General features: G+C 39.5%; 1 protein-coding gene across 3 annotated transcripts in view; it reads right to left on the reverse strand.

Annotated features, from left to right (window-relative positions):
• The window catches only part of Map2k4 (mitogen-activated protein kinase kinase 4), a 101409-nt gene that overhangs the window by 24466 nt on the left and 54469 nt on the right, over positions 1 to 22474 (reverse strand). For all 3 annotated transcript variants that reach the window (XM_070026936.1, XM_070026937.1, XM_070026938.1), the window contains 2 exons: positions 18403 to 18577; positions 5841 to 5960 (listed from right to left, as the gene is read on the reverse strand). In XM_070026936.1, the coding sequence (XP_069883037.1) occupies positions 5841 to 5960; positions 18403 to 18577 (295 nt within the window). The remainder of the gene's footprint in view (positions 1 to 5840; positions 5961 to 18402; positions 18578 to 22474) is intronic.

A 22474-nucleotide genomic window follows, 5' to 3' on the forward strand; every position in this document is an offset into this window, starting at 1 on the left:
AAGCAGTGTGTATAGGCAGAGCACAAGTTGTCATAATCCACTGGGGGCAAGAACACTCATGTACACATAAACCCAGTAACATAGTTAGATAACAATAACCAGTTGGAAAATAACTAAGTGGCTACAGAGTCTATGTTTGTAGAAGAAAGCTTATGTGAGCCAGGCACTGGTGGCTCATGCTACTCAGGAAGTTGAGATCTGAGGATCATGGTTCAAAGCCAGCCCGGGCAGGAATGTCTGAGAGACTCTTATCGATAATTAACCACCAGAAAACTGGAAGTGGTGCTGTGGCTCAAGCACATAATTAACCACCAGAAAACTGGAAGTGGTGCTGTGGCTCAAGCACATAATTAACCACCAGAAAACTGGAAGTGGTGCTGTGGCTCAAGCACAAAGAGGCTCAGGGACAATGCTCAGGCCCTGAGTTCAAGCCTCGGGACCAGGGGGGAAAAAAAGCTTGTATAACACAGTGAGCTTGACAAAGTAAGCGTTTACTAATATTTTCTGTAAGTCATCCTTCTCTAAATTTGCTTCTTGTGACTGCTTTGGAGAATGACTCTCACAAAAAAATTAAAACTCTCCACCCAAAACAGAAACTTGAATTTATTTATTTATATTAAAATCTCAACTGCCATGCCTCATTAGAGAAATACAGCACACTGAAAGCAAAAATAGGAAGGAACATAACCCCTAGAGTGGTAAAGATCTCTTATGTTATGAATCTGAAAGGCCTGACTTAGCATCTTGCCTCTCCTACTATCTATTTCTGTTGGCTAGGCTTCTTCATTTCCTGTCTATGAACTGAGAATGCCCCACCATCCTCATCAGATTCTGTGACCAAAATCTAGTGGGTTAATATGGCAGGTGTTAAACATTGGCTACACAGTAAGCAAACAAAGGAGAAAGACATAGGAGCAGGAGGAATATAGGTAAGAATTATCCTGGTTGAAAGGGAGAGGTAGAAAGAAACAGATGGCTCCAGAGGTGGAGGACCTTGTAGCTTCTAAGGTACTTCTAATCTCTTTGACAGTTTCTTTTGGTCATAACTAAAAATAGAAAACAACACATGAGCTTCATTTAAAGAAAACAGGAAAGACAAGAAAGGAATGGTCCTGACTTGCCAGAAGTAGTAGCAGCAACTAATTCCACATTCAAACCAAACATGGGACAGCCTCAAGCCTAGAATTCAGCATTACTAAAAAGGAAAGGTAGAAGATGAAATATGGTTGGACTACTCAAAAGAAGGTGATGAAATGCTCAGCTACTAAGGTAAGATTCCTACAGGTAATATCCCCATAAACCCAGTAACATAGTTAGATAACAATAACCAGTTGGAAAATAAAAAACAAAATGTTTAAAAGTACACCATTCATAACAGAAATGAAAGTGACAGACACACAGAAATAAAACTAGCAAAATAGACAAAAGCCTTTATGGAAAATGTAAAGTGAAGGATCTAATAAACCTAACCAAATGGGGAGGTAGGCCAGACATACAAATAAGAAGAGTCAAGATCATAAAGACATCAGATTCTCTCCAAATTAATTTAAGGAATCAATGAAGGCTATGACACAGAAGAGGTATAACAAAGCAAATATTGGGGAAAGGATGGAGGACTCTATGGATGATGTCTGGACCACTGGCCTTTGTTACAGAAGAAAGAAACTGTTAGTAGGGAGTATATTGATGATCTTAATTTTTGGTGATAATTCCACAGATGTCTACATTTGCACAAACATCAAACCGTACATTTTCAATGTGTACAGTGTACTGTAGTCATTTTTACATCTATTAGGTATATTGACAAAGAAAGGGACAGGCAAAGGGAGGGGTATGAAAAATAAACTAAACTCAGCTAATATCACCATGTTCTATATCCATGTTACTCAAAACAGCACTTTTGCCCTAGAATTTATTTCCCAACTTCAAAAGATATTTGAAATAGACAATGGGTATAGCTCAGTGAAGTGACAGTTCAGGCCCTTGGGTTCAGCCTTCAGCATCAAAAAGAATATAGAACATGATTACAATGAAGGTTTACACACTACTACAGTCTGAAACTCTAGGCACTCAAGTGGTACTAGGTCCCTGTCATGACAAAATAAATAGTAGGTAGAAGACTTTTTTGTAAACTGGAAGCTCGAAGTTACTTCCATTATTCAATACTATCAAGCTCCTTTTTTTCCCTCCCTACCCACAAAGTCTGAAAATGTCTTTCAGAAACCTGTGCCATTGGCCATCCTCTAAATCTAAACTTCTTGAGTCCAGTGTCATTCTAATTAAAGATGATGGAACATGCAAGTGACCAAGCGTGGTATTAAGAATAACTCAGTTCCAAATGAAGTTTCAGAGCTTTTGGAGGCTCAGTACTATCCAAAAGCAAGATTAATGGCAACCTTATGAAGATCTGAAAGCTCCCGACAGGTGACTGAAACATAGCACGAGCTCAAGTCTTAAGTGGTATGAATTCTGTGAAATTAATAATAAGAGGTTCACACAGTGACAGGAATGAAAGATACCACCTCTTGGGTGTCCCATCAGGCTTATTAATTCTTTCATAAATCCAGAATTTCATCTATTGTTGGAACTGAGCATCATCAAAAAACGATGTTTTGGGGCTGGGAAGGTGGAGAGCGCTTGCCTTGCATGCATGAGGCCCTGGGTTCGATTCCTCAGCACCACATAAGCAAAAAGGAAAAAAATTGATGTTTTTTGCAGGGGATGGTGGTGGATACCTGTAATCCTAGCACTTTGCAGGCTGACACAGGAGAATCAACAGTTTAACTTGGGCTAGATAGTAAGATCCTCTCTCAACAAAACAAAACAAAACAAAAACCCAGATGCTTTTTCTTTTAAGTTATCAAACTGAAAAGAAAAATGTTTCTCTAAGCCCTTTCAAAATCTGTTTAATGCCTTGTAATTTAACACAAACTTTCTGCTCTTCTAAAACTTCATTTTATTTTTTTACTTTGAAATTATCTGTAATTTTTCCTAAGATTTTTATGAACATGTTTTACCTACTTATACATTTTGTGACTTTATACACCTTGACTATGTAGTTCCTAAGCCTTTATTTGGTCTTCTGAAAAATTAAAATATTTAAAAGATTAATTTTTATGGAAAGCTAAAAGTTCTTCATCTATGCAACATTTCTGATAAGTGGAAGAAAGGGTGAGATTTTTGTCTTTTTTTTTTAGTTGTTTCTATCAGTTATTATGTCTAACTTTTGTTAGATTTATAATCTAAATTTTGGACTAGGGGCACGGTTCAAGTGGTAGAGTGCTTGAGGCTCTGATTTCAATAGTGTGTGTGTGTGTGCGTGTGCGTGTGCGTGTGCGTGTGCGTGTGCGTGTGCGTGTGCGTGTGTGTGTGTGTGTGTGTGTGTATCTCCAGATTTCATTTTCCTCTTTGGAAAACAGAGTTAATGCTACCCAATCCTGAGACTGCTATAAAAATAATCAATTAAAAAAAAACTATAAAGTACTTATATCTAGGTGCTTTGGGCTGTGTGTTTCAACTCCCTTCAATCTTCTTGAGACAGAAAACATTTTTCTCAAATGTCCATAGAAAATAGAAAGATACTATTTAAACACTAATCTAAACATTGGTACTTTGTATCAAATACCTCATCAACCATAGATATTACTTACTCCCTTTCATATAACCAGAAGCTTACACCCTCCAGTCCAGGGATATATACATATGTATAGTTAAGTGCTGCTTAAGTGAATTGGGGGAAATGAAGCGCAAATTCCAGCACAATCAGGTTTGCTTGAGAGGAAGACAGAACCAGTGGCTATGTGCAGTGACAGGGAATGCAGTCTGGGAAGGTTGGCTATGAAATTCATTTAGGAGAAAACATCAAGTTCAGTCCCTAATTAATTATTCTGCTTAAGAGACAAAGTGAGTGACCAAGTGATTTAATGTTTGTAAAGAATAGTTCACAGGTTGGGGATGCAGGAAAGAGGAGATCAAATTTTTCTGCAACCTGAACAAAGTTCCAGATTCATGATTTTACAAATAGTGTGGCATTAGATAATACTTAGGTCCAATATACTGTCATGTACCTAAAAATGTGTTATGTAACATAGATGTGAACTAATAATAATAAATTCAATATACTTGGTCATAGAAATTAATATGAAAGTGACTAAAGAGTACCAAAGGTAGAAAGAAAGCTCATGAAGCCAGGCGCTGGTAGCTCATGCCTGTAATTCTATCTACTCAGGAGGCTGGGATATGAGGATTGTGGTTCAAAGCCAGCCTGAGCAGGAAAGTCCATGAGACTCTTATTTCAATTAACCACAGGAAATTGGAAGTGTCAAAGGAAGGAAGGAAGGAAGGAAGGGAGGGAGGGAGGGAGGGAGGGAGGGAGGGAGGGAGGAAGGAAGGAAGGAAGGAAGGGAGGGAGGGAGGGAGGGAGGGAGGGAGGGAGGGAGGGAGGGAGGGAGGGAGGGAGATAGGTTAGCTTATGAGGTACAGAATAGAATTAGTATCTAACCAAGAAATGAATCTATGGTAAAGTAACATTTCACTGTTACTACAGTTGATAAAGAGCAGAGAAATAAAAATGTCATACCTGCTTATCCAACACCTTCACTGCCCCTACCTTCAAAAGAAGAGGAGCAGGAAAGTTTTTCTTCCATCAAGTTAACAACAATCAGAACATCTTACCATGTAGAGATGAGAACGGTTATTTTTTAGAGTGTATGAAATACTAAACTCAAGTCCTTCACCATTTTTAATGGCAATCCAGCCTACCATGAAGCATTTCACTCATAGCTAATCTGTGGTAGACTGATCAGACTCCTGGTCCTACCTCACTTCAAGGTTTTCCAACACAGAAGCTCAAAGAAGAAACGAGATCATGAAATGAAGAGAAAAGAACAGTTCCACAGAAAAATCTAGGTAAGAGAATTAAAAAAAAATAATTTCCATTGAATTATTAGCTTTCATGTCTGGAGTTTGATAGGTATAATTGAGGATTGTGGGTAGAGGAGAATAAATGTTAACATTAAATGCAGGTATACTTGAGAACCCAAAGGGTATATAGCCCAAAGCAGGAAAGCACAAAGCCAAAAGGAATAGTATCTAGACCTACATTAGAATACTATTTAGATTTGCCAGGTTAACAGAAAATATATGCAAATAAAGAGTAATCGTGTAATTCAGAAATTAAAAACTATAAATACACTGGGTTCCAGTGGTTCACGTGTGTAATCCTAGTGACTCAGGAGGCTGAGATCTGAGGATCATGGTGTGAAGTCAGCCCAGGGAAGGAAAGTCCATGAGACCCTTATATCCAATTAAGCATAAAAAAGCCAGATGTGGAACTGTGGCTCAAGCAATAGAGCATCTGTTTTGAGTACTAAAGCTCAGGGACAGTGCCCAGGCCCTAAGTTCAAGCTCCAGGACCAACACAAAAAAAAAAAAAAAAAAAGAAAGAAAAAGAAGAAAGCAAGAGAGAGAGAGAGAGAGAGAGAGAGAGAGAGAGAGAGAGAAAGAAAGCAAGAAAGAAAAAGGAGGGAGGGAGGGAGAGAAGGAAGGAAGGAAGGAAGGAAGGAAGGAAGGAAGGAAGGAAGGAAGGAAGGAAGGAAGGAAGGAAGGAGAGAGAAAAAGAAAAGCTATAAATACAGATGTATGTATTATAGGTATAAATGACCCTCAGTCCTTAGGTAAGAAGCAGTAGGGTTAATGCATAGATTAACATGGCTTCATACCTCAACGCTTGTGGCTAACCCGTGACACTTGGCTAAAGATTAGAATCTAATGTTGCCATCTCTAACTTGTCCCAATCACATACCCGTTCATCAGCTAAAACCCAACCCATTTGTTCCTACCTCTCTGAAGAGTGCACCATAAAACTGAACAATGTAGGGGCAATCACTACTCCGCATTACTACATCCAAATCCATAAGAAGTTGTTTTTGCTCCTTTTCATCCACCGTTGACCGTATTCTCTGGAAAAGAATGACAACAGAGGTCACAAAAACATAAAACAGTTTTAAAACCCTGTGAACAAAACTTCTACAGTAGCAGAAAGTTATCAGACTTTACAAATGCTAACCAGCCACACAAGTTATCATCTTGCTTCTACTTCACAGGAAGAATTCTGATTATAGACATTTTAACAAAGTAAGACTGAGGAATGCTTCAAATGGCATGGCATTCACTGGTAATGTCAGAAGTTATGCAGCACAAGTCGTAGGCAAGTAAGATTTAACATCCACATGCAAATATAAAGAAAACTATAATGAGCGACAGCAGTTTTTATATAGTTGTGCTATAATTGTAGATGGCTTTGTAAATGCACAATCGCTATTTGAGAACTGTAGGGGAGCTACCACTCAATTTAAGAGCAGTCTCTTCACTCCCTAACATCTGCCTATCCCAGCTTCCTTCCTCAATCATGAGACATGGGAAATGGTCCAAAACAAGAAGATTGAGTGCTAAGTTATAGCAACCAGTAGTACACAGACAAAACTCTAGCTCTCTCAAATCCTAGACTATTGACTCTTTTGGTATACTGCACTTCCTATACATTAAAAAATAATAATAAAAGCTCTACCTGACTCTAACTAGCAATCAACATTCAAGTCAACATAAACCTGTGAAAGAAAGCCTAAAGGAAGAAATAGAGGACTTTTTGTGTGATGATTCCTGAGCTGAGACCTAAACTGTTCTGTGTACTGTGGACCTGGACATTTCCTTCCCCCAGGTTTCCAACTTCTCTGAACATTTCTAAGAGATGGGCAGAAAACATTAATTCCTCTACCTCCCACCTCCTATCTAGGGAGAGTATAAAATGCATAGGTGTTCAGAGGAACCATCCCGACTGTACTAGAAAGCAGAGAGGCAAGATCAGAAAGCATAACACATTAATAATGAACTGGAGTGTAACATTAAGGCATGCAAACAACTTTTGTTCTCATAAGAAAGCTCACAACGTCACACTGCACCACTGTATACAACACATAGCACATACTTACAAGTTAAGTTAGTATCAAAAAATACACAAGGAAGCATTTGTCCTCCAAAGACTTCGAGGTTATCTGTCCTCAATGTTCTTGAAAAGGGATGAAGGCAGTCAATTAAGTTCTTGAGCTCATTGTACAGAAGAGAAACCAGAGGTACAGAAATACAAAAGGTGCATTCCATGTGACATGAGAACAGAAATAGGTTCTCAGTTCCATTTTTTGACACTACATGAGGTATTCCGTATGACTCAAATACAAAAATTAATTTTGCTAATTAATGTTTATGCCTTGCCAGCACCAGTTTTTCTTTCTTTTTTCTTTTGGTTGGTCGTGGAGCTTGAACTCTGGGCCTGGATGCTGTCCCTCAGCTCTTCAGCTCAAGGCTAGCACTCTACCACTTCTGCCACAGCACCACTTCTGGTTTTCTGGTGCTTCACTGGAGATAAGAGTCTCACAGACATTCCTGTCCTGGCTGGCTTTGAACCGCAATCCTCAGATTTCAGCCTCCTGAATAGCTAGGATTACAGGCGTGAGCCACCAGCATCTGGCTCAGCGACAGTATTTCATACCAAGTAAGAAGTATTAACAAGTATCTTCCTCAGATACACTGGTTTATTTCAAAGTTTTACAAGGCATGTTAGTGTCATATTAATAAGGATAAAAATAAGAATTAAAAAATATTAAAAAATGTAACTAGTAATGTAAAAGATAGGAAATCTTTCCTATTCTCATTCTCATTTCTGTACTTTCAGAGTTTGGGAATTAATCATCTTGCGTCTAAATCATCAGCCTAACACTTTCTCCCAAAAGATATTTTTTAAAATTTTCTATTTACTTATTATTTAGTGCCAGCAATGGGGCTTAAACTCAGGGCCTTGTACTCTGGTCCTCTTGAGCCATACCTCCATTTCCAACAAAGATTGTTTTCTAAAAGTCCAAGTAGCCCAGAGATGTGTTTGTTCAAAACACAACAATGACAATTTTTTGCAATCATTATAATTATTTATTCCTGTTTTTAAAATTGAACTTTCAGAGTGTGGTTGTGAAAATATTTATTCAAGTTGACTGTTTTTAAAAGGGTCTCTCTCCATAATTACATCTAAATTTAAGACAAAGAATTGGTAATTAAAGACAAGCAAAGGAAAACATTAAAATCACCCTTCGGTTACAAAGGTTATCTACCTACTAAAGAATTCTCACTATTATTTTAAATTTTTATTTGCATAGATATATTGCCAAATGGAACTAAACTAACATACATGCTCATAAAACACAATTGAGAGAGTTATCCTTTTTGCTAGTTTTTGGTGGTCATTTTCCAGAATTGTTTTTATGGTTTCTTAAATTTACATCTGTTCCAGGTGCTTATGCAATTCTTGGAAAGCACATTACAGGAAACTATTCAACAGGTTTTTTTGTTTTTTTGTTTGTTTTTGTTTTTGTCGGTTGGCCTAGGCACTGTCCCTCAGCTCAAGGCTCAAGGTTAGTGTTCTAGCACTTGAGCCACAGTGCCACTTCTGGATTTTTCTGCTTATGTGGTGCTGAGGAATCGAACCCAGGGCCTCATGCATGCAAGGCAAGCACTCTACATTGAGCCACCTTCCCAACCCGACTATTCAACAGTTATCAAGGTTTTGCTTTTGCAATAGGATTTCCAAAAGCCCCACTGTCACCCCCACTTCAGCCTACTACATGAATTCGGGGGCCTCACAGAAATCCCTGACAGAGTTATTATGAAGCAGAAGGTAGAGGAAAGCCTGACAGAGCTCTAACCTTTGCCTGTTATCACATGGCAGGAAAAACCATTCATCTGTAATATTCTCCAATCCCACTTTCAATCCACAACAGCAGCTGGATAGTCCACTGGCCTAACATGAGACTGACCGAACTCCTGGCTGCTTTTCAACAAGCTCTCTGAACATTCTGTCCAAAGAGACGGGCCAGGGGGATAGGAAGGCAGCTATATGATAGTATTGCATCTGCGTTCATTGGGACTAACAGCTAGCTACGTAATTACACCAGTTTTAAGGCTGAATTGTAACATCAGAGCACTTAATAAAATAGACTAATTCCAAAGGCCTCAAGGACCCCAAAATGGGGCTTAAGTACAAGCACACATCTACAATGATCAGACTGAAGACTACTTAGTGAGAATCAATGTCTCCAATCAGTGAACACTTAGTAACAAAGATCACTACCAGGAAAATTTTTGGGTTTTTCTTTTGTTGTTGTTGTTGTTGGAAATGAAGACAATTATTTGTGGGAAAGATTTTAACCATTAGAAACAGTGAGGCCAGAATCATTTGCTTTTAAGGTAGCATAACTATGTAGCGCATATTAATGAGAACCAATTTCCCTTCCCCTTATAAATCTGTCCTTCATCGGAGCACAGAAGACGAGTGCAGAAGAGAAGACAATTCTGATCCTCATAAATTCTCTTGTGGTGACATGCTCCGAGATCACATCTATTGAACCAAATTCTAGGAATTTTTCCTTCATTTACATCATAAATTTAAGTTAGTAAGGCAATGCTTATATGGGTTTGGAAAATATTTTTTCTTTTACAAAGAATGGGATGAAATGTCCACAAGAAAGCTCAAAGTATTTTTGGAAAGTCCTCCCATCAACTAGAGAGGAAATAAGTATAAGGTTTTAGTGATCAGACATGAGTACTGAGACTAAAATATGATAATGCAATCTACTAGAAAATTGTCCATTGTCAAGGAGAAGTTGCATTTTCAATTTATCATCAACCAAACCCAGAATACACAAAAAAAGTATGCTGCTCTTCAGCAAAACTAGGTGGCACCTGCCACCACATAGTTAGCTGAAGCTTACAGTTCAGTACATGTGGCACATTCCTCTACATAAGCAGATATTGTCATCCTGTTACTTAAGGATTTGTATTCCATATTTCAAGCAAGTGCCAAACATCTTCCCCAATTGGTATGATGACCAAAAACAAAACCACTTCTCTGACAAAAGCCAAACCAAAAGTCTGAAGACAGCTGTCTTCTTCTGTATTAAGTGCATGCTGGTAAATAGGAATTCTAGAATGGGCACAAAAGCAAATGCACCATAGGGAACTTTACGTATTTTCTCTAAAGAAATGAAGAGTGATACCAGATCAAGTGTCACACTGAAAATCAAAAGATGACAAGAACCACATTCTCTTAATATTAGGTGTAATGACTATTTTAAAGATGCACCCAGAGGTTGGGAGTGTAGCTTAGAGACAGATTGCATGATTTGTATGTGTGAGGCCCTGGATTCAGGGAAGAAAGGAGGGAGACAATAAAGAAAAGAGAAAAAAGGGGAGGAGAAGAGAGGGAAAGATAAGAGAAAAGAAAGGGAGAGGAGAAAAGGAAAAGAAAACAGGAGAAGATAGGGAGAGAAGAGGAGGAGAGGAAATAATAGGAAGGGAAGAAAACATATGTCCAGTCCCTGTAATCTACAAACACCAATACAGTTATGCCATAAACACACCTTTGTTCACTAAAGGTTCCCTGCTAAAAACCCTCCTATGGTTAAAAGATGTGAAGGAAAACACAAAAGGGAAAAGATAACCTCAGATCCCAAGGTAACCCCACTACCCCACTACTCTGAGCCTTACAAATAGGCTACTTTCCCAATAGAAAAGACTGGAATTCACTTCTAATAGAAGGAAAAATCCAAGAAACCACTGCAACACACAGTATTCTCTGAGCCACAGGAAGTCTTAGAAATTATTATTTTCCTGATTTATAAAACAAAGATTCTATATATGTCACAGGTGTAGCAAGTACATTCTAGCTGTATGAGTTTCATCCTTAGCTGCTAGACTTCCACAGAGATCACACACAATGTCTTACAATCCCATCATTAATAACAAAGATAGCAACAGTAGCCAAAACAGGAAAGGGAGAGAAAGAGAGAAGAAAAGAAAGAGAAGGCAAGACAAGGCAGGTAGAATACTGATTACAGGGGAAAAATTTCCTTTCATGTCACAAAGCAACAAATGGGAGAGCATTAAGTCAATTGTTTTACATTATGAAGGCATGTGCTTTTAATAAGGCAATAGAAAGGATGCTAATTCTTAACTTCAAAACCATCCAAGTCTCTGAAATCAGCTTAGTGAACTCTCAGTTGTATCCTCACCAAATTAATTAGTAGTAGTAGCATTTCCCATTCTTTTCACTGAGGATGTGGGGGGGGGGTGTCTAATTAATATTCTTTTTGTCATTCTCTACCAGAGAACCTAGCAAATCTGTTGCAAAAGCACATGTTACATTACATCACAGAAGGAGCTGTCCTGAGGACAGAGTTGATGGAATAGGCCTGCCACAGGGTGGCATCTTCTTCCGCTTTTCTAAATATGTAATGTGCATCGGAACCCATGACAAGAAAGTTAGGCAAAAGTACAAACCTGATGTATGAGCAGCAGTTCAAGAAGCGTGACCACAAGACAACAACACTAGATATAACATATCAAATACTAGTTCAGATTACCAACCCCCATGTAGAATGTGGCATAAATGAACTTAGCTTTTCTCCAAGTAACTAAGTCTGCTGAGACATGGTCCAAAGGCACTCAGGTTAGTCAGCAATGGTAGGTTTTAGAAACTAAATATCCAATATGTCTAAAAGATCTGCCCATAACAAACATTTCCAGACTGTCCGACTTGTAACCCAATGCTCCCTCTCAGCTAGTGTCTTAATGGGGCTACCAGTATAGATAGGTAAGATCTCTACTTCCTGTTCTCTTTGTGTATGGACTGTGGACAGAAAAGGGGTGCTGAGGACTAAATCTAGGACCTCAAGCATATCAAAGCAAGCACTCGACCAGTGAGCTACCTCCTATTATTCTCTATTACTCTTATTACTCTCTACATCCACCAGAGTAGTACTGATTTTATCGTATTTCATTTATTGTTTTCCACAAACAGTATACAGTCTGAAAACCATAGACTTGAAGCAAAAGCAAAGGAAACACACATATAATTCAAAGCCTAGAGTTCCTGGAGGGCCCTTGACCACATCTCAGGAATCTACCCACTCTGGGAAGAGTTCCACTTGCATTTTCCATATGAAACACCACAGCTCATACACATTAGAAAGTATTTAAAAAAGATGACTCTGCCCTATGTAGTTAAGATGCCTGCACTTCTTGTGTATATGTGTGTGTGTGTGTGTGTGTGTGTGTGTGTGTATATATATATATATATATACGTATATATATGTGTATATATATGTATATAATTTCCATATACATGCCACTGAAAGCAAATAAAAATGATAGCTACATGAAATTGCTACACTGTTTGGGAAAATGAATCTATCATAAAACATGTATGAATTACTAAATAAAAAATGAAGATAAGCCAGGAACCGGTGGCTCAGGCCTATAATCCTAGCTACTCAGGAGGCTGAGATCTGAGGATCATGGTTCAAAGCCAGCCTGGGCAGGAAAGACCATGAGACTCTTATCTCCAATAAACCACCAGAAAACTGGAAGTGGCGCTGTGGCTCAAGTGGTAGAGTGCTAGCCTTGAGCTGAAGAGCTGAGGGACAGCGCCCAGGCCCAGAGTTCAAGCCCCATGACTGACCCCCACACACACCAAAAAAAAAAAGAGGATAACAGGGGCTGGGAATGTGGCTGAGGCGTAGTGTGCTTACCTATCAGGCATGAAGCCCTGGGTTCAATTCCTCAGTACCACATACACAGAAAAGGCCAGAAGTGAGGCTGTGGCTCATGTGGTAGACTGCTAACCTTGTGCAAAAGAAGCTCAGGAACAGTGCCCAGGCCCTGAGGTCAAGCCCCAAGACTAGCAAAAAAAAAAAAAAAAAAAAGAAGAGGACAATGGAAAAGAATATGGCTCTGTCAGTCATGAATTTCTAAATGATGCCATATGATCTGGCCAATCATAAGCATATGATAATAGAATCTGTTCTCTATTCAAAACAATGTAGCCCTGACATCTGCATCTCATAGACACCTGAATAACCAAATGCCATCACTATGGTCTTTCAGTTGCCTATACCACATTTCCTAATTTAAAAACACCCTTGTCACACAGCATTCTAGTGTTTTCAGAATAACAGACAAGACCTCCTATTATTACTGACCATCACAGTCCCCTCAAAATCATTCAGTTCATGCAACTTTCGACAGAAGGGGTATGTTTATGAGAGCGGTATGGTAGGAAGACAAGCAAAGACCTATTTTTCTGATTACATAATCTTGTCATCTACACCAAGAAGAGTGGTGGGTACTAACCAACAGAAAACAGAGAAGGGCTTGAGGTGAGGGCTGCTGATTCTGTCACAGAGAATCCTAATCCTTCCCAACAAGTGTCAGAGGTAAGATAGGTCTGGATTCCAGGTCAAGAACACTGAACTCAACATCCACATACTAGGCTGAGAACACGGCTTCAGTGGTAGAGAGCCAGCTTAGCAAGCACAAAGACCTGAGCCCAAACCCTATTTCCACCAGAAATACATGAACAGAATTCCAAATACCAAAGTTCGAGCAACCAAGCCTGGATCGGAAGCAGTTACATCAATGAACAAGAAGAGGGGAGAGAAGAGTTGAGGGTAGGAGGAAGAAGAGAAGTGAGGTAGGTCACTAACAGTCCTTCCACGCAAGATCAGATTGCTAGCTCAAGTCTGGCCTCCGCATGTAAACTCAAGCAATCTGCTTTCCTGACTAACCCAAGTGAACTTCCCAAGCAGAGGACTAAAAAAAGTCATCATGATAATCAGCAGCCACTACCTTAACAGAACCTATCTACACAGGCAAACCCTAGCTCCAGTGAGCTCCTATGAGCTTCGTTCTCCAATGAGATGGAAGCTGTACCCCAGCAACAAGGGCCTGGTGTCCCTCAGACAACAATCTAGATCCTAGCAATCCCACTTCCATTCCAACTTTTCCCTACTCCCCCGGTTGTTCTCTCATAGCCTATAAATGTGGAGGGGGCACATACAACTCCAACAAGTTGACTTGCATACAAGTCTATTGGAAAACAACAGGGAAACTCACACTGCGCTGTCAATCAGCCTTCCCTCATTCAGCAATCCATGTAAGTGATCAGCTTAATACTCTCTGTCTCAACCAAGGATCGGAACTGGGCACTTCATCTCCTCTTTGTCATTCTTCTCCTGAATCCTGGGATTTGCTTTTTCATCCTAATTCTAATCAGCTTAGCCCTAACAATGCTGTGTGTTTCTAGCAGACCTGAATTTTCTCTAACCATAGCTCCGAAACCTAATCCTGACTCATCTTGCAAACACTGAGTCTGAACTCTGGCTTCTACCACCCAAGTAAATAATCACTATAAACTGCTATGCAGAGAAGCAAGCCTACTTTAGTCTCCAATCTCACATTCAGTGGTTATGCCACCATTGTGCATAATGGAGAGTTAACTACAATGTTTACTGGAGAACTATCTTCACAATATCCAGGGGACAGAAACCACCCAAACATCTATCAACTGATGAGAGCATGCGGTTCCCACAAACCATGAAATACCATTCAGCCAGACAAAAGAATGAAACTCTGTCAGTCAGGAAAATATGAGTAGAATTGGGGATTGTGTTAAGTAAAATAAGCCAGGCACAGAATGATAAACATGGTAGGGTTCTTATTTGTTGAATCTAAAAAAGTTGATCTCACTGAGCATGAGGGCTCAAACCTGTAATCTTAACTACTTGGGAGGCTAAACATTGGGAGATCAAGGCTGGAATCTAGCCCAGGTATACAAATTCACAGGATTCCATCTCAATCAACTGCTTGGTGTTGTAGTGCACACCTATGATTCCAGCTACAGGGAAGGCACAATGGCTAGATGTGGTGGCGTGTGCCTGCCACTCCCAATGACTTGGGGAAGCACAAGTAGCCCAGGCCAGCTGGGGCATGAAGCAAGACTCTGCCTCAGAAACAATCAAAGCAAAAAGGGACTGGAGCAATGGCTCAAGTGGTAGAGTAACTACACCTGTCTTGTAAACATGAGGCTCTAAGTTCAATTCTCATTGACAACAACAACAAAAGTTGATGTCATTGAAGTTGAGAGTACAATGGTGGTTAACAAGAGCTGAGAAAGGATCTCAGGAAATAGATGGGGAATTGCTGATCAATGGGAAGTAAGTTAGAGTTCGATGCAAATAAGAAGCTCTGGTGTGCTGTTCATTATATACCAGGGAGACTACAGATATTAATAGCATACCATATATTAAAAAAATCTAGAAGGGGTTTGTTTTCACCATAAAGAAATGAGACATGTCTGAATGGATTTGTTGAACCTGTTTTCAACATTACACCTGTATTCGTGTATCAAAACCCCATGTTAACTTCCTAATATGGACAGTCTATGTTTTTATACATTCTCATTTAAATGTTCTAAATTTAAATGAAAAAAATGGGACATTAAGTTATTTTGTGTATCGTGCTGGTGAAAGTAAGAAGCAGATGGGCAGCTCCCTTCCCTGAGCTTCAAGACATCCCCACGGCAACAAAGGCTCTGCCCACGGCAGCCCCAGGGCTCAGACATCAGGCACAGGTAGACAAACCAGTAGAATCACCCCCACTCCATAAACAGTCAAGTCTCTTTTTCTAGTTATGTTCAGTTAAAAATCAGGGGCTTTACAATGTCCACACTTAAGGTCCTAACAAAGAACCTCGCTGGCAGCCTAAACATATGCCTTATTGAATCTGACTTATCATACTTACCTTAAACTGGTATTTTTAGACCAGTCTTTGAGAATTATTTCTTGTAGCTAAGAATTCAACTATTCATACATCTCATATGTGACAAAATTAATTTGAGGGAAGTACAAAATGAAGAAACACTTAAAAATTTATAGAGCTACTGAAAGCAAATCTTAAAAGATAATTTCCAAGCCAGCCTCTTTTTTATATTCCCGAAATATATATTAAAATGTCAGCACAGAGCTAACTACAAAGTGTTGTTTCCATTGCCAACAGCAATGGAAAGTTCTCATCAGTAACTGTCTCACAGTCCCCTTAAATGTAACATGTCAAACATAAGTCAATCTGACAGGTTTCTCGATGATGAAGGAACACACTCCCAGGTGTGATCAAAGACTACACACCCTTGTAGAATGCAACGATACATTTAAAAATTCATCAGGGACCTATACATCCATCATCAATTGATATCATATTTCAATGTATATTCCATTGAATAATGTTCTTCCATTATTACAAAAGTCATAGAATTCAATGATGCATGCCTCACCTACAGATGGACTGATATTGGTCTGATATTGGTCATACATCCATGCTCTTCTACCCAAGCTCAACTGTTTCAGGCTGTAAACAAATGGCGCCCCCTAGCGGGTACTGATGTGACTCCGGTGGTTAGTCTATAGGTCCCATGGCTGAGGGCAGCACCTTTTAAAGAGTTGGGATTTACATCAACATCCAACCCCAGTTCTCACTGTAGTCACTGATCAAATTACATTTTGAAGGCTGGAAAATAATTCCCTATTTTCACTCGTAAATTTCTTCAAAACTAGAGAGTGACACCAACTAAAATGTAACCAAGTTAATCACTGGGAGGGGGTGGGGAAACTATTTTAAATGTCAAGATTAAAGTACTTCCTTTACTTTTTAAATCCTTTATCTTGGAAAAAAATCTGTTACTAAAGTAATTTACAGTGTTGCTCAATACAGCACACACAACACTAACTATAAAAAGCAGTAGGAGTTTTTTGTTTTGTTTTGTTTTGTTTTTAAAATGCATCCTCTGGATCCTGATCAAATGGTTTAGGACGTTAGGCAGATAGGAAAGATTTCCCTTACAACTTAGTTCCCTGAAACTAGAGATCACACATGAATATGGAAAATTAAACATACATCCAGAAAAGTTCCAATAAAATAATCTCTTCCCACTTACAATGCAGGAATGCAAAACACAAAAGCAATTCCCATTCCCAGAAAAATAAAATTATCTTAATGGATAATTCAGAGGTCTGGGGCCTGCAGAAGTCTGCAGTCATAATCAAAACTGTTGGTGTGTCCACATCTTCCTATGAAAAATGTATAATAAACATGATCAAAAACATAGAACCCTAACACTATTTAATTACTTTCACATGAGTCAAAGTCAGAGATGTTCTACAATAAAGGAAAATAAGAAAGTTAACCATAAGCTTCCCTCCCTCCCCACCCCCCACCCCAGTCCAGGAGCTTGAACTCAGGGCCTAGGGGCACTGTCCCTGAGCTTCTTCTGCTTAAGGCTAGTGCTCTACCACTTGAGCCACAGTGCCACTTCTGGGCTTTTCTGAGAAGTTTATTGGAGATGAGAGTCTCACAGACTTTCCTGCCTGGGCTGGCTTCCAACTGCAATCCTCACATCTCAGCCTCCTGACTAGCTAGGATTATAGGCGTGAGCTACCAGCACCAGGCTAACACTGAAATTCTGTTTGCAACAGACTTCCACACAGAATGTGTTTAAAACTAGTTATGTGCTTAACTAGTTAACTATTAATTAAGCTAGTTAACAGTTTAAGGCTTGTGACACAGACTCAAATGCCACTTTAACAAACCTCTCAAAAGCAGGAGGTTAATAGGAAGACAATTAACTCAGATTGCTAAAAAAGGAAAATAAAGCGGAGTAAACTTTTTAAATTGTCCCCTTATTGGATGATTTTCCTCACAGGCCTCACATAGAACAAGTATATTTGTTAAACATCAGAACAAACAAACAGAGTATCGTTATGCACACCCAACAGGAGTCAAATGGACACTACCAGTTCATCCCAGGCACCAATCGATGGGCCACATCTCCATTTCTGGCCTGTTGTTACATGAACATAGCAAGTGGCGTGACACTCACAGGAAGGACAGCATGTGACAGCATCATTACAAGGTATGCATTTCAATACAACTTTTGAAGCCAGGGAACAGGGCAGTACTGAGTAGAAGAGATGCAATAAACAAAGAGAAGCCGAGCCGGTCAGGACTGAGTAAGGTTGAGGTTAGTGGCAACAGCATGTGTGTGGTTTCCAAGAAACCTTCTGCAAGACTGCTGTTAGCCCTAGCCCCGCACCTTGCCTAGCCCAGTGTGCTGCCTCTTCCTCCAGCGCCCGCCTGGCTTAGAGCAGCCCTGCCCTGCTCCCAGGGTGCAGCCGCCCAGCCTGAACTCACCTTGGCAGTGGAAGGGGCTGGTTAAAGACCTGTTAGTGCATCGTGCCAAAAGTGCAATGAACATACACACTTTGTACACTCATGTTTCCAGAGAAAGAAAACATGCCTCCAACAAGACAACCTCTACACAGCACAGCCTCCAGGAAGTCAAGAGAGACAGTCATTTAAACACCCCTATGAGCCAGAGATGTAAGAACAGAATGACACAGTGGATTACTTGGACCACACAATTCCCCCTAATGGATTTCAAGTACCAAAAGTAATCATGGCATCACCTACTTTAACTGCCATTATCTGCCCACTTGGTTTGTGGATCATTTTGTTGACAGAACCATAAGCTCCTCGTCCAATCTCTCCAAGGTCTTTCAAGTCCTCTGCAGTGAAATCCCAGAGTTGCTCGGGGGAGATCTTCAGTTTTCCTGATGACTCAATGCTGTGTGTTCTCAGTCTCTCTCTGTTAAAATATTGGGAAGCAATTTTTCCACATTTTAAACAGGTTTTAACGTTTTCTTTTTCGCTAGCACTGATTAAGGTGTGAGAAAATTTGTGTTTTTTTTTTTTTTCATAAAGTAAAACAGTCCATCCTCTAGGTTTTGGGTTTATCATCCTTTTATCTATCTATCTATCGATCGATCGATCGATAGATAGATATAAACTAAGTTTACATATCCTGTAGAAACAGCTTCAATGACATTCATAAAATTTCCATTCATTGACAACTCTAATGCTGTCAGTTTGTATTAGGTAGTAGATTCTTTCCAAGCCTGACAAAATCATATTATCAAGTGAGAATCCCAAGAGCTTAGAACTTTATCTCCAAACATATACAATGTAGCTATTTCTAATATATACAATGTAGCTAATAGTATATAATGTAGCTATTTCTAACATTCTCGAAACTTTGATGTGTCAAAATCTCTCTTGCTGTATTGTTATTTTATACTACATTAGTACTAACATTAATAGCCAGGATTGAGAGTTCAAAGATTAGTTTGTCTACATAACAACTTAAAGAACCAATGTTCCAAATAACAGATATTCAAATCTTAGTGTTAGTAACCTATGATTTCAGTTTTCATTCTTATAATTGCTTTTCAATTCAAAAAAAATTTTCAGGAAGGGGAAACAAAGAGGAGGCAAAAATGCTTGATAAGAAATGTACTCATTACCTTGCCCATATAATTGTAACCCCTCTGCACAGTATTTTCACAATAAAAAAAAGAAATAAAATGAATAATAGTAGGTGAAAAAAATTTCATTCACTTCATTTGATATTGAAGTATCTAGAGTCACAAGAAGCCCAGAAATAAGTGGTACAAAGCTAGGATTGATCTTTTAAATAAGGAACTTGCATGCAGGCATGAACACTTTCACAGTAACCTTTTTCATGAAGTAAACAGATTAAGAGGACATCGACTGGCACAGAGGAATTCCACTGCTAGAGATTATTGTTCTGCAAGCATTGGGAAGTAACACCCACTCTGTAGCTAAGTTATCATCATTGAAACATACAGCATCAGCCCAACACCGAGGGTAGCTGAGAAAAGTTAACTGGAACTACTTATAAATTGGAAGCCACATTTTTACTTTTATTCTTTAATGTACAAGCTGTAGTGGACAGGCTGTCAGTGGGTTGTAATAGCTACACTGTATTGGCTGTACGGTTTAGTGTAAGTTTTGAGTTGAGTGTCAGTGGGACTTAAGACTTATTTCAAACTAACAGAATATGGTAAATGTGGTGAGATGACACTCTCATGATTGGATGATGTTACGTAACACTTCTTGCTAGCATTCCAAGAACTGAAATGAATATTTCACTACTATGCACATATCATAGAATATCAAGTTATTATATTTTCAATCATTTTTGAGATTCAATTTTAGAATTATGAAACATCTCTGACAATGGTTTAGGATAATGTAGTCTGCTGTAGCTTCTAAAGCCTCCTTCCCCCCTTTGTGCTATTGGTGATACCTCTTTGTGGTATTGAAGACCCAGGGTCTCACACTTGATATGCAAGCATTCTACCATTTGTTTTTAAGATAGGATCTCCTTGTTAACTTTTTTTTTTTAATCTTCTTTTTTTTTTTTTTTTTGCCAGTCTTGGGGCTTGAACCCAGGGCCTAGGTGCTGTCCCTGAGCAGCTTTGTGCCCAAGATTAACACTCTACCACTTGAGCCACAGCACTATTTCCAGCTTTTTCTGTTTATGTGGTACTGAGGAATTGAACCCAAGGCTTCATGCATGCTAGGCAAGCACTCTACCACTCAGCCACATTCCCAGCCCTCCTTGTTAACTTCTGACACAGGATGGCCTTAATTTTGTGATCCTCCTGCCTCTGCTTCCCAAGGATCTAGGATTATAAAAGTATGACTTCATGTTTGGCTCCTTATTTTCTTCTTGAAAGTGAACACTTCGGGCTGGGAAGGTGGCTCAGTGGTAGAGCGCTTGCCTTGCATGCATGAGGCCCTGGGTTCGATTCCTCAGCACCACATAAGCAAAAAGAGAAAAAGCCGGAAGTGGTGCTGTGGCTCAAGGGGTAGAGCGCTAGCCTTGAGCTGAAGAGCTGAGGGACAGCACCCAGGCCCAGAGTTCAGGCCCCACAACAGGACCCCCCCCCCAAAAAAAAAGAAAAAGAAAGAAAGTGAACACTTCAACAGTTAATAGATGCAACGTATCTTTTGAGCTAATGGAAATGTCCAAAAACTAAGTATTCGTTAAGATATACAACTGTGAATAGGCTCAAACACAACTAAATAAGACACCTTAAATATGTATATTACAGGACCTGTGGATTCTCTCTTGGTAAAGCTATTGAAAGAAAAGGGTTTCTCATTGAGACAGGGACAAAAAAGTTGTGAAAAGCACAAAAAGACATGCCATAGCGATGACATCACCACAACATGTTCCTATGGCATTTGTTCATTCATTTACTCATCTCTATAGCCTGGCACCTTCCTATTCAAACCGAGGGAGCTTCATAGCTCTGATTTCAACAGCACAACCATGATGGCTTCAAAAGGAAGACTGTAAGAGAGCAATGGTTTGCCTAACCATTAAAACTCTAGCAGTCAACTGACACCCACAATGACTTTAGGGGCCAATGAAAGAAAGCAAATAAACATGGAAGAAAAAAACCCAAAACACTGAGAATACTAGTGAAAACCAAAAAAGAGAAAAGAGGTACTCTTTTTACAGTTAGAGTCTTAAAGAAGAAAAAAAAATGTTCTCTGACTCTTCCTTGGAAAAGCAGTATTTCTTGAGAAAGGGACTGTATTTTATTTTAATCTGCAAATAGCCTTCATTCCCCCTTCCTAATTTTCTATGCATACTGTTAGACAGATTGTCCTTCATTGCCTTCACTAGATGATCCACAAGATTCTGTCAACAGGGAAGCCATCATGAAAACCTGGGGAAGTAACCAACTATTACTTCCCCTCCCCCACCAAAAAATGTCCACTCTCCATTGATCCTTTCTTGTCCTTTGGTGGGGACAGCATCGTACCCAGCTAATGTATTAACTTCTGATGTCTTACCTGCTTACAGAATGAACTATGTTCCTTCTCAAACTTCACATGATCAAGTCCTAACCCTTAAATCAGACTATACTGAAGAAGAGATGGTAATAAGGGAAAAAAGAAGGTGGGCCCTAATCCAACTGGATTGTCATTGTAATAGGAGATTCATGTATAAGGTCACATGAGTGAGCACTCAGTGAGGTAATTTCCACATACAAGCCACAGGAAGAGGCCTCTGAACACAATCCACCCCACTGTCACTTTTTCTTTGAGTACAGAGCCCCCACAATTAGGAGAAGTTAAATTCTGTTGTTTAAACCACCAAATCTTAGGGTTTTTCTTTTCATGTTTTTATTTTGATGTCAGGCCAGGCTAAGGTATCAGCCATCCTTGTAGTTAGAGATGGCAAATACAAACAAGCGAGAAAGAAAGTCCTTTGCCTTATTTGTCCCCACCCACATCCCGTTTCCTACAATGGCAGAAACCACTAGAGCTCTTGTCATCCACAATGCTCTTGAGAATCCCAGTGAACCCCATCCAATACCTGGAAGTAAGGCAGACAGGGCAGGCAAGGTCTGACAGGGGTGAATTTTTAGTACTTGGTGGCTAGAAGCCCCAAATGCTACACCTCTCCAAACCCACAGACCTGTTCTGACCAGAAGCACTTTCCTTGAATTGAATTCGGACCTCTGGGATCTCTGATTTTTTTAGATACCAAATGAATCCTGGAGCTGATGAATAATTCTTAGTTGCAGAGACACAACTGTTCCATATTCTAGAGTAAACACACATGTATACTCATGAGCAGAATACACTGACACATGCCATGGCA

This window comes from Dipodomys merriami, unplaced genomic scaffold, assembly GCF_024711535.1.
Source record: "Dipodomys merriami isolate MVZ:Mamm:240054 unplaced genomic scaffold, mDipMer1.0.p SCAF_19, whole genome shotgun sequence".
In the NCBI taxonomy this organism is placed as follows: Eukaryota; Metazoa; Chordata; class Mammalia; order Rodentia; family Heteromyidae; genus Dipodomys; species Dipodomys merriami.